Consider the following 14,576-nt stretch of genomic DNA (forward strand, 5'->3'; position numbering starts at 1 on the left):
AGAATATACAATAATTTTCGGGAAATAATTTTGCAAATGTCACCAATACGACATTCCAAGGAAGTATGTTATCTGCAGTAACTCCAAGAAATTTATTTGTGAAACACTTTCTCCAACAGTACGTATCACCAAACGAATATTCATACTCAAATCTGTTATGTGTCACTAAAAAGCATAATACGTAGTGGTTTTATTTACTTTTATCGACTTGAATACGTCATGTTAATTGTGTGCACAAGAGTATTTTGGTCTTCAAGAGAGAACAATTTGAGTCGTAGGCGGGAGAGTATGAATGATAGCACATTTTAAAGGCATAATTTACCATTCGCAGATGAAACGAAAACCCAGCATTAGTACTTCAAAATAGTTCTAAAATGTGAGTTTGGGATAGAAAAAAAAAAATGAATCCGTATGATCGATGTTAAGTATTGTTAGATACACAAAATGTGAACAATAGTTAAAATAAGAATGCTTCCAGATTAAACCGTCTACAGTTACGGTTTGCTGAGAAAATACTGATATCTCCTTATATTTTAGGCTTTATTGCGAAAATTTTATATGGTAGGATGTTTTGTGATACAACAGACCTACACATATGCATCAAATGTGATATCTTAAACATTTTTAAAATCACTGCTCCCAAAGGTAAACTGGACCTTTAACAGATGATTTACAAGCATGAACTGACATAAATAAACGGTTGCACGTCACGAGACCGACACCCACGAGTCATACAGCCCACGAGTCATACAGCTCACAAGTCATACAGCCCATTAGTTCGACACTAAGCTAACAAGGCCCGTGCACGAGACCGACACATGTTGTACCGTATCTGTCGAACTCGTGGGCTGTTTTTGCCTAGTGTCGAACTCGTGGGCTTTATTTGCCTAGTGTCGAACTCATGGGCTGTATGACTCGTGAGCTGTATGACTCATGGACCTTTTTTCAATGTCGAACTCGTGGGCTGTATGACTCGTGGGTGTCGGTCTAGTGGGATGACCCCAAATAAACAACAGCGGGTCTAATAGGTTACCCTGTGGCACGCATCAGAGAGAGTTGTGACTGTTTGAAGAAACATCATGTTACGATTAGTTAGATAACCCCGACCCACTCAACGTGGTCTTCCAGCGTATACAGAAGTTGAGCAATGAAGTTGAATAGAAACTGAAGCAATAAAAGTATAATTCATGGTGTCCAAGGCCTCGAAGAGGTCAAGGAAGATACCGATCAAAAAAAGTGAGTGCTACTCTTTATCAATAAAATTCAAGAGCATGCATGAGTGTTGTGGTGCTGTGCTTTTCTCGAAAGCTGTAGAGCTGGGATTTTGAAAGGACGCAACGCATCCTTGCTTTGTACATAAAGACGGATCTCTTTTTGGTTGAATCTCTTCTTTTTTTTCTTTTTTTTTCTTTTTTTTTTTGCTCAATTGATCTAAAAAATATTTTTCCTGTGCTGTCCAATGGTGTCACATGGTGAAGTGCTTTAATAGTTTTAATATTTCAAAATGTACCCCATCAACGAGTAGGCTACATAATTATTTTTGTCATTCGCATAATGCCTGAAAGTGAAGTGCTCACTTCTTTTGAACGGTGAAATTACTTGTCTGGGGACGATAATTACCTCATTTTACTATTAGTCTACGTCAGGGAGTTCATGACATGACGTTTCCTCTGCAAGAACGTCTTCATAATATGGAATGCTCAACTGCATAATTCATATAAATAATTGAAACTCAACGATATCAACGCTTGTTTTTTGTGGGTTTTTTTTTTAATTCAAGGACAATTTGTGTCGGGCAAGACAATTATATTACAGATGCAGCGTTCCAAATGACAGGGACTTGTATAAGGCTAGCAAAATGACAAGTAATCTAAAATACCTGTACATAATTTCATGCATTGTCCCCGACAAGTGTCTTCGTACATTAATTGCGAACAGACAAGTTGATGACCATGAATCCGATACATGCATTTAGTGAATACTTGCCTATAAAACTCAAGGGCAGGCAGTCAGTTAAACTTGATGGCGGTGCAAGTTCAAGGGATGACGTTGTAGTCTGGTTTGCTCCAAATATGACGAGCCACCAAAAGTGGTTTTCACTCCCACTGACAAAGTGATTATTCTGCGTGATTTATTCAACGAGCTATCCTTCTACTATCCCCTCCTCCATTGCTTTCTTTTCCCACCCGGTCCCCACCATGTCAACCTTCTCTTCTGCTGTATAATTGCCCCATGGAATTCTCAGGAATTGCCTCGATGCAGGATAAACACTACACGCCAGAAACAGTGCACCGGAATTGTGCCCTGCTAAAAGGGCGTAATCATCCAGTAAATGTAATAGTATACACATACACGTGTATGATATTTTAGGTAAAGGAAGAGTATGATAGTGCGCAAGAACATTTCTAGCCCACGGCCTTGGATGAAAGTGTAAAGGAATGGAAATCTGTCTACGCTCTCTACTTGGCTGAACTACAACTGCACTATTTTCATTTTCATTCATGCGACTTATCTTATAGGCACAATCCAATTTGATATTCTTTTGTCAAGCATAATGTATAAGAGCTTTACACATAAAGGATAGAAAAGAATTATAGAAAATAATATTACCGGTAGTGCACATAAAAAAACCCAACAACAACAAAACCCAAACAAACAAACAAACAACATAGTAGCGTAAAAGAGATTAGAAAGACGTGAAAATAAGTGCGTTGTCAGTATAACACATAATAAAACTTATTCCATGACATTTTGCTCCTGCAACAACTCTTCCTATGACATATCTGCGCACTAAACCAAACTCACAACTCACAAACGTAATTCTAACCCTAATCCTGATCCTAATCCTCACATCAAATCCTAAAACCCCTAACAACCCTAACCCTATAAGTCTTATCAACACTAATAGACCGGAACAATTATTGTCGCGAAAGCAAGTGTCTTGTCACCTAATAAAACTCCCAAGAATTTTGAAAAGACATAGAGTACGAGCATAAAAGAGGCCTGCATCTTGCAGAAAACCAAAACAAAGATTAGAAAGGAAAGTAAGCGATAGAAGGAGTTCACTGGAAAAGATGGAAGAGAAAGATAAGGGAAAGGAAGGAGAGAACGGAAAGACAAAGAAACGATAGAAATGAAAGTAGGTAATCATAAAAGTAACAGTATTTTATGCATGCATGCTTACATGTACATCTAGGCCTAGGTGTATCAAATGAAAAATGTTTTATTCATATTCCCTTACCCTGAACCAAGAAATACGACAAATATACCCTTTACAATGAACATGATTTTTACGATACGGCACATTAACTGAAACAAGTAAAAGTAAAAAGTACAAGTTTTACAAGTAAAACGCAAAAGTGAACTTGTAGGAAAGGTTGTCAGATTGTACCTCGTACGTGGGATAGTCTTATTCTTCCAGACCTGTTTAACGTGAGTTCAGTCTGAAGAGTCCGAAGAGATGTTCGTATAGTTTTGCCCCATTTTAATCGACACTGTGGGAGAAAGGATGATGCGATAATTTGATTGTAAAAATATAGGCTGCCTGTATTGTAGGCCTATACGGTCTTCTTAACGTTTAAGTGTTGAAACATCAAAGTGAAGTGGAAGAGGACAGTGGTTTGTGCGATTTGGCATGTGACCGCATACACACTGCTGGCACCGGCATGAAAATGCAGCTCAGAAATGTCTATCAATAGACACACATGCGCACGCGAGCGTGCGCGCACACACACACACTCACATAAAACACATATAAACTGAACAATTAAAAAGTAACAAGTTCAGAACGTCTAGGATTGGTTAGATCCTTCATGACCAACATCATGTTGCCCTATTGCTTGTTCAGGAATAACAGGGTTCGGGTATATTTAATGCATTCGCCTCACCCATCTCTCATTTACTCGCGTGACATCACGAGAGAAGATTTTTCACGGAGAGGACGCGGAGACCGCAACAAGCCTATACGCACTTGACAGAATCTCTTCTTGAAGAACTTGGAAAACTTGCTTCATTACATCACTGGAATTAACAAGGTAAGATCTCGGTATAGCTAAAATATAAGTCAGCTCAGCACCAGAAGGTAGTAACTGCCTTATGGTTTTTATTTAATCCCTTCTACTTTCAGGTGATCATTGTGATGGTGAGCTTTCTATTGCAAAGGAAAAAAATGAATAAATAGTTTATTAAATATGTAAAGGCACAAACAAGATTTTACCTCATTTCCATCAGATGCATAAACACACACACACACACACGCACGCACACGTATATTACATACTTCATACATCATTACCGTTTCCATCAAAATGATAAAAAAAATGACCAGTGACTTAGCATTTCTGTTATTCTCACTGACTTACAATTCAACTTGCTGATTCTAATGAAATTAGTATAAATGAATCAACCATAGAATATTGATTGGTTATTATCACCAGATTTATAACTCACAACTGTGAATGAAAAAAAAAACCCGGTTAAACCTCATTTCATCAGATATGACTTCCGAACACAGAAAAAGCGATTACCGTTTTCTGTAATTGACAAGTAGATTTTCTATATTGGTGTTGCTTGTTTCTTCGTTTGTGTTTTTTTTTCTTCCGTTCGTTTATATATTTGTTTTTCTTTTCCTTGATTGATTATGTTTGATTTCGTTTTTGTTTTTGTATTCTTTTAATCTAGTCTCGAAGTGTAGCATCCGAGTGGAATGAGCAAAACGTTGCCCAGTCAACAGAATTAATAAGGGGGGACTGGAAAAGCGTACTCTGGATTAATGAAATTGTAGATAGGTAGAGTGTGAAGTTTAAACATACTCACCAAGCGTGGAGGAGATAAGTCTCTCTTTTTTTAAAATCTATTTCTTTTAAAGCTCAGATGTCATGGATAGTTACAATATATGTTATTGAAAGATGCATATTAATTGCTGCTATGTGAATATGATTTTCCCGCTGATTGATTTGTCATTGGTTAAGGGCATAATTTACCATTTTGCAGATGAAACAAAACCCCAGCATTAGTGCTTCAAAATAGTTCAAAAATGTGAGTTAGGGATAGAAACAACCAATGTAAATATTCGAATTGAAATTAATGTTAAGTATGGTTGAATATACAAAATGTGAACAATAGTCATAATTAAGATGTTTCTAGACTAAACCGTCTACAGCTGTAGTTTATTGAGAAAAGTAGTGATATCTCCTGATATTTTAGGCTTTATTGCTAAATTTTTACATGGGAGGATGTTTTGTGATACAACTGACCGACAGATATGCATCAAATGTGATATCTCGAACATTTTTTTTTTAATCACTGCTCGATCCCAAAGGTAGATTATACCTTTAAAGATGGCACACATTATGGCGGAAGACAAGAAGTTGACTAATGGGACGACGTCGGTACCTAAACATGTCTACAACAGGTACAAGGGAATCAAGTTCCCCCCTCTCGTGAAGCCCGAGATCATCGAAGGAGTCCAGTCCATGGAGTTTCATCAAGATGATATCATTATAGTCAGCTCTCCGAAATCAGGTAAGATCATACTCGATAACAATCTATCACCATTCACCAGTTTTTGTTACCATCTGTTCTGTTCCCCCCCCCCCCTCAGTTGTTTGATCAACGTCTCGTTTATTGTAATGTTTCTCCTTTTCCCTGTATAATGATAATGATAAAGACATAGTGAAGATATGCCCGTACGTTTACAGAAGACAGTAAGATTTTCATTTGTTAAAGTTATATCGTGAGAAAGGTTTCGCTCAGAGTAAGTGATGGTACTCTTTCTCCAGTCTAAATTGTCATGTTCCTCCTGACGATATAATAATAATGATAATAATAGTGATAATAGTTCTTTAAAACGCAGAATGCATGTACCACAAAATAGTCTCTATGCGTGTACATATCGAAACAACAATCATGCAAACATGTCCATACTCACAGTGTAGTATTACTAACATCATCTACAATTATCATGATAACTAGTTGTGTTTTTTGCTTGCTTTGTTGTTGTCGCTGTTTTTTTATTCTTCCTCTTTTTTTGTAGCTGATTCCAAAGTTTTGGTCCTATAACTGAGAACGAACAATTCACTCATCTACGTTTTTTATCTTAGGTGTTTAGAGTAACGGTGCTTATTATGACATTAACCGTTTATGCATTTCTCTTTAGAGTTGTCATTGCTTTATAAAAGAAGGCCTCGTCATACTCTTGTTTTACTACCATATCATTGTCAGGTTCAGTTGAACCTCTCTCCGGCCTCCCTTTATCCGGATCTCTCTATTATACGGACGCAATCTCGCCGTGATTTTCTTTTTTTTTTAATAATTTCGGGAGGAAAGGGGGATTCCCAACTCCTCGAGAAATAATATCCTACACAAACACGCATGAATTACATATTACTTCCAACATGATTAACATATAATACATTACATCAAATTTCCTTCCAAATTGCTTACCTTCAGACATTTTAACATTCCCAAACATCCCCAAATGTAACAATGAAAAGGTTGCAGTAGACACATTACTATATGTGGTACAATACTACAATGGGCTACATCAGTTCATGTGTATGTATGAAAGTATTGAGTCTCCCGTATCCGGCCAAATCCCTTATCCGGATTAGCCCCGGTCCCGACTTGTCCGGATACGAGAGGTTCAACTGTATATTCATTAATACACCATGCATGGGGAAGGAAGGACACTGCGGCCAAAACATCGTGTCAAAGACAGTCTAGAGTGCTGTCGACGATGACATTCTTCTTCGATAAAGATATAGGTAGAGAGTCTTCGAATATGTCTGTTGACATTTCTTTTTTTTTTCTGCCTCTTCTTTTGTATGCTGAATTTTGTCTTCCACCTTTTTTTGACTTTTTTTTTTGGTTAATGAATGTATTCTTTTAAATCTTTTTTATCATTATTATTATTTTTTACTCGATACCTGCTACCTATAGAGCACGTATTATGTGTTATGGGACACACTTTCGGAGTAGGGGCGCTGTTGCATAACGGATAAGACTCCCGACTCCCAATCGGAGGACCTGAGTTTCATTCCTGCCCAGTGCTCACGTCCTTGGATAAGATGTTTTTACCCACAATGTCCCTGTCGACCTAGGGTTGATAACAGGGTACCTGGAAAAACGTTATAGGGTAATCTTCATGACAGGATTCCCTGGTAGAACAGACGAAACACTGAAGAGGCTACCCTGGATGAATAAGACATGATGATGATGATGATGATAATGGTTATTATTATTATTATTATTATTATCAGACAGAGACCTTTCTTTCTTCCAAAATGTTCACAAGTTAATTGAGCCAAAGAACTGAACGTCGAGTTTTGGACACGGATACAGCTGCATATAAATCTGAGATAAAATTTCAATCCACTGTCCACTGCAAATAAGCTCACTTGGCGTTGAATTTACATCACAAATATTTCTCGGAAGCAAACAGTTTCATGCTTTTCTGTTCCAGGTACCCACTGGATGGCAGAGACAGTGGGCCTCCTCCTAGCCGACGGAGTGTGGGAGAACGTGCGACGGACAACGAGGAAGTACCACCTCGAAGCTGCCATGTGCAGCAAGGACACGGTCAAGTATACCACCCCTCTCCGGCCGTTCTATCGCGAACTGGAGAAGATGGATTCCCCCAGAGTAATAACCTCCCATCTGCCGCTCCATCTCCTACCGCCAGGAATCTTTGAGGTCAAAGCAAAGGTAACATTCACTCTCTACGTACAACTTACCTCAAAATTGCTGCAACGATCACAAACAGTATTTTTTTTTCACTTGTGGTAAAAACGTATACAATACATTACAAAACACAAACAAACAAACAAACAAACAAACAAAAAACACCAAGTCCATGAATGTTTCATCTTCCGAGTTACTGGTCACTGAACTTTCAACTTTAATACGACTGTTTGACTTTATGTTTGTTGTTGCTGTTTTTCTTCTGTGGATATACTTATGTATTCTAACTGACAGTCTCGCCACACGTTGTTGTCAATCCTCAGATAATATACTGTTCGAGGAATCCCAAAGACGTGCTGACGTCTCTCTACCGGTTTGTCGGTCATACCCCGCAGAGTGAATTCATCACATGGGAAAAACTTCTCAACATCGTGTTCACCGATGAAAGTAAGGGCACCTGGTAGCAATTCTTTCTGTTTCTCGCTTATCGGTGATTTCATAATAGATTTCCTGATTCTCGTCGTTTTCCCCGAAATTTTTCTTATGACGTATGTGCGTATAAAAATAGAAAAGATTGTGGTGTTGAACGGAAACGCCATATGAAACACCATTTTGACATGTATATCATGTGATTGTATCAATTTCTCGCAAATCGTTTCGTTGGCAGGTTTGTTAGCATAAGTAATCATGGTTACATATGAATATAAATGTATACCCCTGAAGTGTAGTTAGCCTATCGAAGAAAGAGTGAAGTACTCTATTAGTCCATGGGCCAAGACACGAAAAATGGGTTATTGGTACCACCTGAGGTGGCAAAACCTTTTTGGTGTCATTTTGTTTGTCGGGTATAGATATGCTTATCAAGCTATTATAGCATTTCCAAATGAGTAGCTTAGTCATAATAAATGATTTTTTAACCAATTTGGTCTCGTTTTTATATCCCTATACTTCTGAATCGAAACTAACCGCTATACAAAGAAGAGCACCGTCTTCTGTATGTCCACAGGTGTTCTGTTGTAAACGCGGTGCTCTTGGTCTTTATTCAAGGCAGCGAAGGAAATATCCAAAGGGTTATGATGTCCATAGCTGTCACGCGGTGCGCTTAGTCTTTATCTAGACCATTGTACCGTTATCATATCTAAAGTTCTTAATAAAAGGGATTATCTATACTGTTTTTATATATACCCTCTCAACAAATACATCAGTTTCAAACAGAAATCATTCTGTTCATTTACAATATTATTTATCATAATGTATTGTAGTGTACCGGTACATTGTTTTTGCATTATCTCTCATTGTTATATTGAAATAAAGCGACATTGGCGTGGTATAAGTGTTTTCACCGTAGCGTTTTCATCGGAAAATGATAAGTAATTGAAAAATACGGTAAAATTCACGAGAAATTGCTTTTTTTTAAGGTGTTTTTTTTTAGATAAAGGGATATACACTGTATCATAAGCTTTTGATATTCCCTTCGCCGTCTTGAATAAAGACTAAGCGCTGTGGACATCATAACCTTTTGGATATTCCCTTCGCTGCCTTGAATAAATACTAAACGCACCGCGTTTAAAACAGAACACCTGTGAACATACAGAAGACAGTGCTCTTCTTTGTATAGCGCTTAGTCTCGATTCAGAAGTATAGGAATATAACAACGATACCGAATTGGTTAAAAATTCATTTATTATGACTAAGCTACTCATTTGGACTCAATGCTATCATAGCTTGATAAGCATATCTATGCTTGACAAACAAAATGACACCAAAAAGGTTTTGCCACCTCAGGTGGTACCAATATCTGGCCTGGCCCATGGACTATATCATTGTGTCGTGCTCCGTAGTTTTCTTTCGTTCTTTTTTATGTTCATTTATTTTTACAGATACATCCTTAACTAATGCCTTCTGAGTTGCATTGTAACTTTTTTTTCTGCAACGTTGATATATATATATATAAGATACATAATAATTTATATATATTTGTTGATCTTTCATTGTATTTTGTTCGTACAGACTGCTACGGGGCGTGGGACAAGCATGTATTATCATACTGGAAAGTCAAACATTTAGAGAACATCATGTTCGTGAAGTTTGAAGACATGAAAATGGTGCGTATCTTTTTTTAATGATTCCTGCAACCCTTAGACAAAGATTAAGTAAATTCGACTGCAATGAGACACCTTGTTAAACAAAGAAAGCGTTTTATCATCAGTTCTGAACCTGTCGATTTTAACTTTGAGTATTATCAGATGCGATGTACTGCTCATGTCTTCAGACAAAGGAAAAGGGGAACAAAAACACAGGCAAAACAACTTGGAGAGAGAAATAATATGCACTTTTTAAAAGTATTTATGACGAGTAATTATAGACTATGTATTTTAGTGAACACTGGCCAGTCAAAAATAATGCTGAAGCATCATCTTTAGTGTGTTAAAATATGAATTTCATTTGCATTGCTTCGTTTCTACGGGGAATGAATAATGACATAATATGCTATAATGCTATCACATATTTACTCCTTACTTTATTTACTCGTTTGTTTATTCATGTATAGCTATTCGTCTCACTATCAAAGTATTTCGTTTTCGCAGAAACAGCGAGAGTGCGTGGCAAGTGTAGCCAACTTCATCGACCACCCGGTACCCGGAGACGTGCTGGACGACATCGTTTCAAAGACCTCGATTGACGGACTGAAAAGGGAGATGACTCGTCTCGAAGAGACGTTGGAAGATGGCTACCATTACGGCAAAGCCTACGGCACTCTCAGTTTCTACCGGAAAGGTGAGAGTATTGATATGCCTGTGTATAAAGTATATTCACGGGAAAAATAATAAATCTGTAGTTAATTTATATGAGTCCTTTCTGTTTATTGTTGATTTTTATATGATTTATAACATATAGGAGATGATGAACATAACCATAACCATATTCTTATATGATACATAGAGAAAAATATAGATAAATAGTTAATTTATATGTTCCCTTGGTTTTTACTGCTGAACTTTGATAACTAGGATTTATGGCATATGATAGACAATCAACATGTACGTGTACATATATAGAGATTATATATCATTGTACGTGTACATATATAGAGATTATATATCATAATATATGAGAACAAAGAGGGGAAAACCCCCAGATATTTTCTATAATTACTATTATGTTTCCTTCCCGTTTACTGCTGATATTTGATATGATTTAGGTCATTTGATTGACCATCAACGGTGATGCAATATTCATAAAGAATAACGGTCTTAATAAAAGGCAGCCTCGTCAGTGTTCAGTACTCTTACATTTCAGACGGTTGTTATATCAGTCCAGCAGATACAAATTTAAGAGCATTCTGATCAAGAAAGACATGGTATAGGGTATTCTGTACTACGCGAGAGCCGCAATTTCTTGAGCATAGCTTCTCCCTGATCACCGCGGTACAAACAATACTATACTTAACTTGATTTCACTCATTTATTTTTCATATTATATGCAACATCTAAGCAAACGAATATGCACTCAGATAAGAGAAAGAGGCACCTATTAAGGAAAAGCTATCATTTGCTAAAAGGCCATTGCGGAAATTTTCATGTGAATGGAAAATACATGTGGTTCGTTGAATATAAGAGTCATTACTATAGAGATCCAAAGTGCTTTACAGGGGTGGATCCAGAAATTCTGTAAAGGGGAGGCGCCTTTGCAAAATTAAAGGGGGGGAGCGCACGCTCCCTCAATTTTGTTCTTTTTATTTCTTTTGTTTTAACCAAAAATAAAGACTGGCGAGCCCGATACCCCCCCCCCGATCCGCCACTGCTTTACGCCATGTGACTGTATCACTAAGAAATTAAATAAAATAAAACCCACGAAACAAATGAACGTGAGCATGCAAACTCTACCACAAACAGATATGAAACATATATTGTTTGTCATAGGGGTGTGGGTAAAACACGCATGTGACAGTTCAACAGAGTTCAAAATCGTTTTGGGTCACCTGGACTAAAGTAAGTAGAAAATGATGGAAATCTCATTCTCTTATGTAGTCACAGTGGCCTGGAATACCGTCAAAGCTCCATGACCTACTTTAAAGAGTAATGACTTCAGAAATTTAGATTCCAAACAATAAAGCTATCGTTAAATGTTAGCCTCCCTTTAACAATAGGTTTTTGACCCTCTGTTCAGTCTTTTCAATTAACGGCTGTTAAGTTTTAATAACCTCAGGGAAAAGAATGATTACATATTGCATAAAAATTGATATAAAGTTTTGATAACTGGCAACTTGAATCACGTGACTGCGATTACTAGTGACGTTTCCTCAAATGGTTGTAAAGCGCTGGTTCGTTGCGTATAAGGACTGCCACTGGCTGGTAGTCGTTAACAATAGTTACTGACTTACCAACAACGGTAGTCATTTTCATTTCAAATTGTAAACATATTGATAAAAAGTAACACACCTTTTTACGATATATATATTTTTTTTAAATCTTTTTAATGACCGGCTATTCAGACTGTATAGCCTCCCAGGAAAAGATTAATCAGAATTTGCACAATGGTATAAACTTGATGACTGGTAATTACAATCACACGACTTCGATAACTTTAGAGACATTTCCTCATAACTTTGCCATTCTGGCGAATGATTGTTAAGACTCGACCCTCGGTAAAGAAAGCAATACATTCGGACACTCATGGTACCCGCTCCTGTCCGGTGATCCCGGTATATGAATCGGCATAAATATCTGTAAGAAGTAATGATCCTATATACTACCATGACTTCTGTACTTTTTCGCTCATAAAAAGAAATGATTCTACTAGCAGACCTTTTTGCTAGTAAGAAGAAATGATCCTACTACCAGACCTTATTGCTCGTAAGAAGAAATGACTCTACTATCTAGCAGATATTTTTTTTTGCTCGTAAGAAGATGTGATCCTACTACCAGACCTTTTTGCTCGTAAGAAGAAAAAAAAAAGCCTCATACTAGCAGACCTTTTGCTCGTAAAACGGAATGATCCGTATTTTTGCCATAACAAAAGGTCGGAAGTGATCCTACTAGTGACCAACAGACCTTTTGCTGTGGTATAGGTAGTAGGAGCACACTGCACTACAACCCGGAAGATGATTAGAGTTTAACAATGAAATGATAGTTCACTCGTTATTACTTTGAATTTGGAATACCTAGCAAGCCACTTTCTAAAGCACAGTGGTGTAGACGCATGGACAACGGAAATAATAACAGGAATAACAGAACAATGGGTAGTAATACTAATTGTGACCGTGCACCTCAAAACGAACATAAAGTCGCACACACTGATTTTGCGTGAGGACTGAAAATAAGTGAAATAGGTCAACCTAGCCGAACTTGACTTTTTCATATTTTCTGAAAGAGCGGGTCTTCTTTTACATTATGCTAAAATTTGGTATCATAAAACGGGCAGGAAAGTGTGTTTTTTAGCAGTTTATCTCGAACATTTTTGGTAGAATAGTGTGATTAGGTGTGTCTTTAGAATCCCTTTTTCATAGTGCTACTGCTTTGAAAGTTGGCATAATTATGGACAGAATGTGTTAATGAGGCATGCCTAATTTCAGTTTAATCTAATAATCCCTTCATTGTTGTTACTCTGGTGGTTTACTTCCTGTTTTTTGTCCCATTCATCGCACAGCCAGAACGGTATGGACACTGTACCTCAGAGCCTCTTTTCTCAGTTCACACTTTTCCTGAGTTTGTGCTTTCTTTCCAATATTTAGATAGGTTAGGAGAGGCCATTTGAAATGGGTTATACATCATTTTAAAGCTTAAAGTCTGCTCTTTCAGAATATGGTCTTAACTAAAAATTCATATCTGGCGACTTTTTTGTTTGTTTTGAGGTGCAAGGTCACATATATATAGTATATAGCACGTCAATCCCACTTCGAGATGTTCTGAATACGTAGCGAGAAAATACCTACATACCAGTAAACCGCAAGTAAGGAGGGAATACGAGGTCATGCAATTAAAAGCAGGAGAAAATAATCCTGAGGTCATTTTTTGAAATACTTTTAAACCTTTGTCATTATGTTCTCACAACTTATGTGATTATATCAAGTGGTAAGCAATTTCAGCCTTCCTCCAATTTCTAATTTTCAAAAAATATTTTTCCCCTATCAGACCGACCGTTCCCATTGCCAACATAAATCAAATTCCTATACAAACTCTTCTCTCTCACTCTCTCTCTCTCTCTTACACACACACACACACACACACACACACACACACTCATTTGGTATGTAACTCTTTAATCAAGGTTAATCATTTCAATATGATAACAAAGAGTTTGAGCAAACAGGGTGAGGAGCCATTTTTGAAAATTTTTAAGTAAAGTCAATCAGATAGTAAATAATAAATAATAGTATAGTATAAATAAAACCTTTTCGGCGATACCTGACATAGCGAGAGATATTCTTGAAGTTATGATTAAAAGTATGTCATAGAGTCTTATGATTTTCTTTGTTTTCAACAAATCAAATAACAAATATTATTGCTTATGTTTACTTACAAATTTTGTGTAATGTAATATTGCTCCTTGTTTTTGAGTCTGAAATTTGTATTCGTTTTGTATGTGATCGAATGCAGAATAAACCATATCAAACAAACGAGAAAAGTCTTAAATCAACAAATATTGAGATTACTAATCAAGAAATGAAAAGTGTACGATTGCGCGCATAAAGAAACAATCGAAGCGTAGTAATCTTTCATAATTTTTGTTTCTGGTTTGGTTTGGATCTTTCCTCTCTCATTCTGCATAACAGGGCATATCGGTGATTGGAAGAACTGCTTTACTGTGGCACAGAGTGAACAATTTGACAGGGAATTGCAAGTTCGACTCAACGGGAGTGGGTTAACATTCAAATACGAGTAACGACTGTCCTC

General features: G+C 37.0%; 1 protein-coding gene across 1 annotated transcript; it reads left to right on the top strand.

Annotated features, from left to right (window-relative positions):
- The first annotated feature begins 5,351 nt into the window (after positions 1 to 5,351).
- On the top strand, positions 5,352 to 14,565 carry LOC139729509 (sulfotransferase 1A1-like). The gene is made up of 6 exons (XM_071640433.1): positions 5,352 to 5,523; positions 7,463 to 7,704; positions 8,004 to 8,127; positions 9,691 to 9,785; positions 10,269 to 10,458; positions 14,456 to 14,565. The coding sequence occupies exons 1-6, from the start codon at positions 5,352 to 5,354 to the stop codon at positions 14,563 to 14,565; spliced, it is 933 nt and encodes a 310-aa protein (XP_071496534.1).
- The last annotated feature ends 11 nt before the right edge of the window (positions 14,566 to 14,576 follow it).

The sequence above is a fragment of the Diadema antillarum genome, unplaced genomic scaffold, assembly GCF_040938485.1.
Source record: "Diadema antillarum isolate AM-2024a unplaced genomic scaffold, OU_Dant_1.0 seq00000244_RagTag, whole genome shotgun sequence".
NCBI lineage: Eukaryota > Metazoa > Echinodermata > Echinoidea > Diadematoida > Diadematidae > Diadema > Diadema antillarum.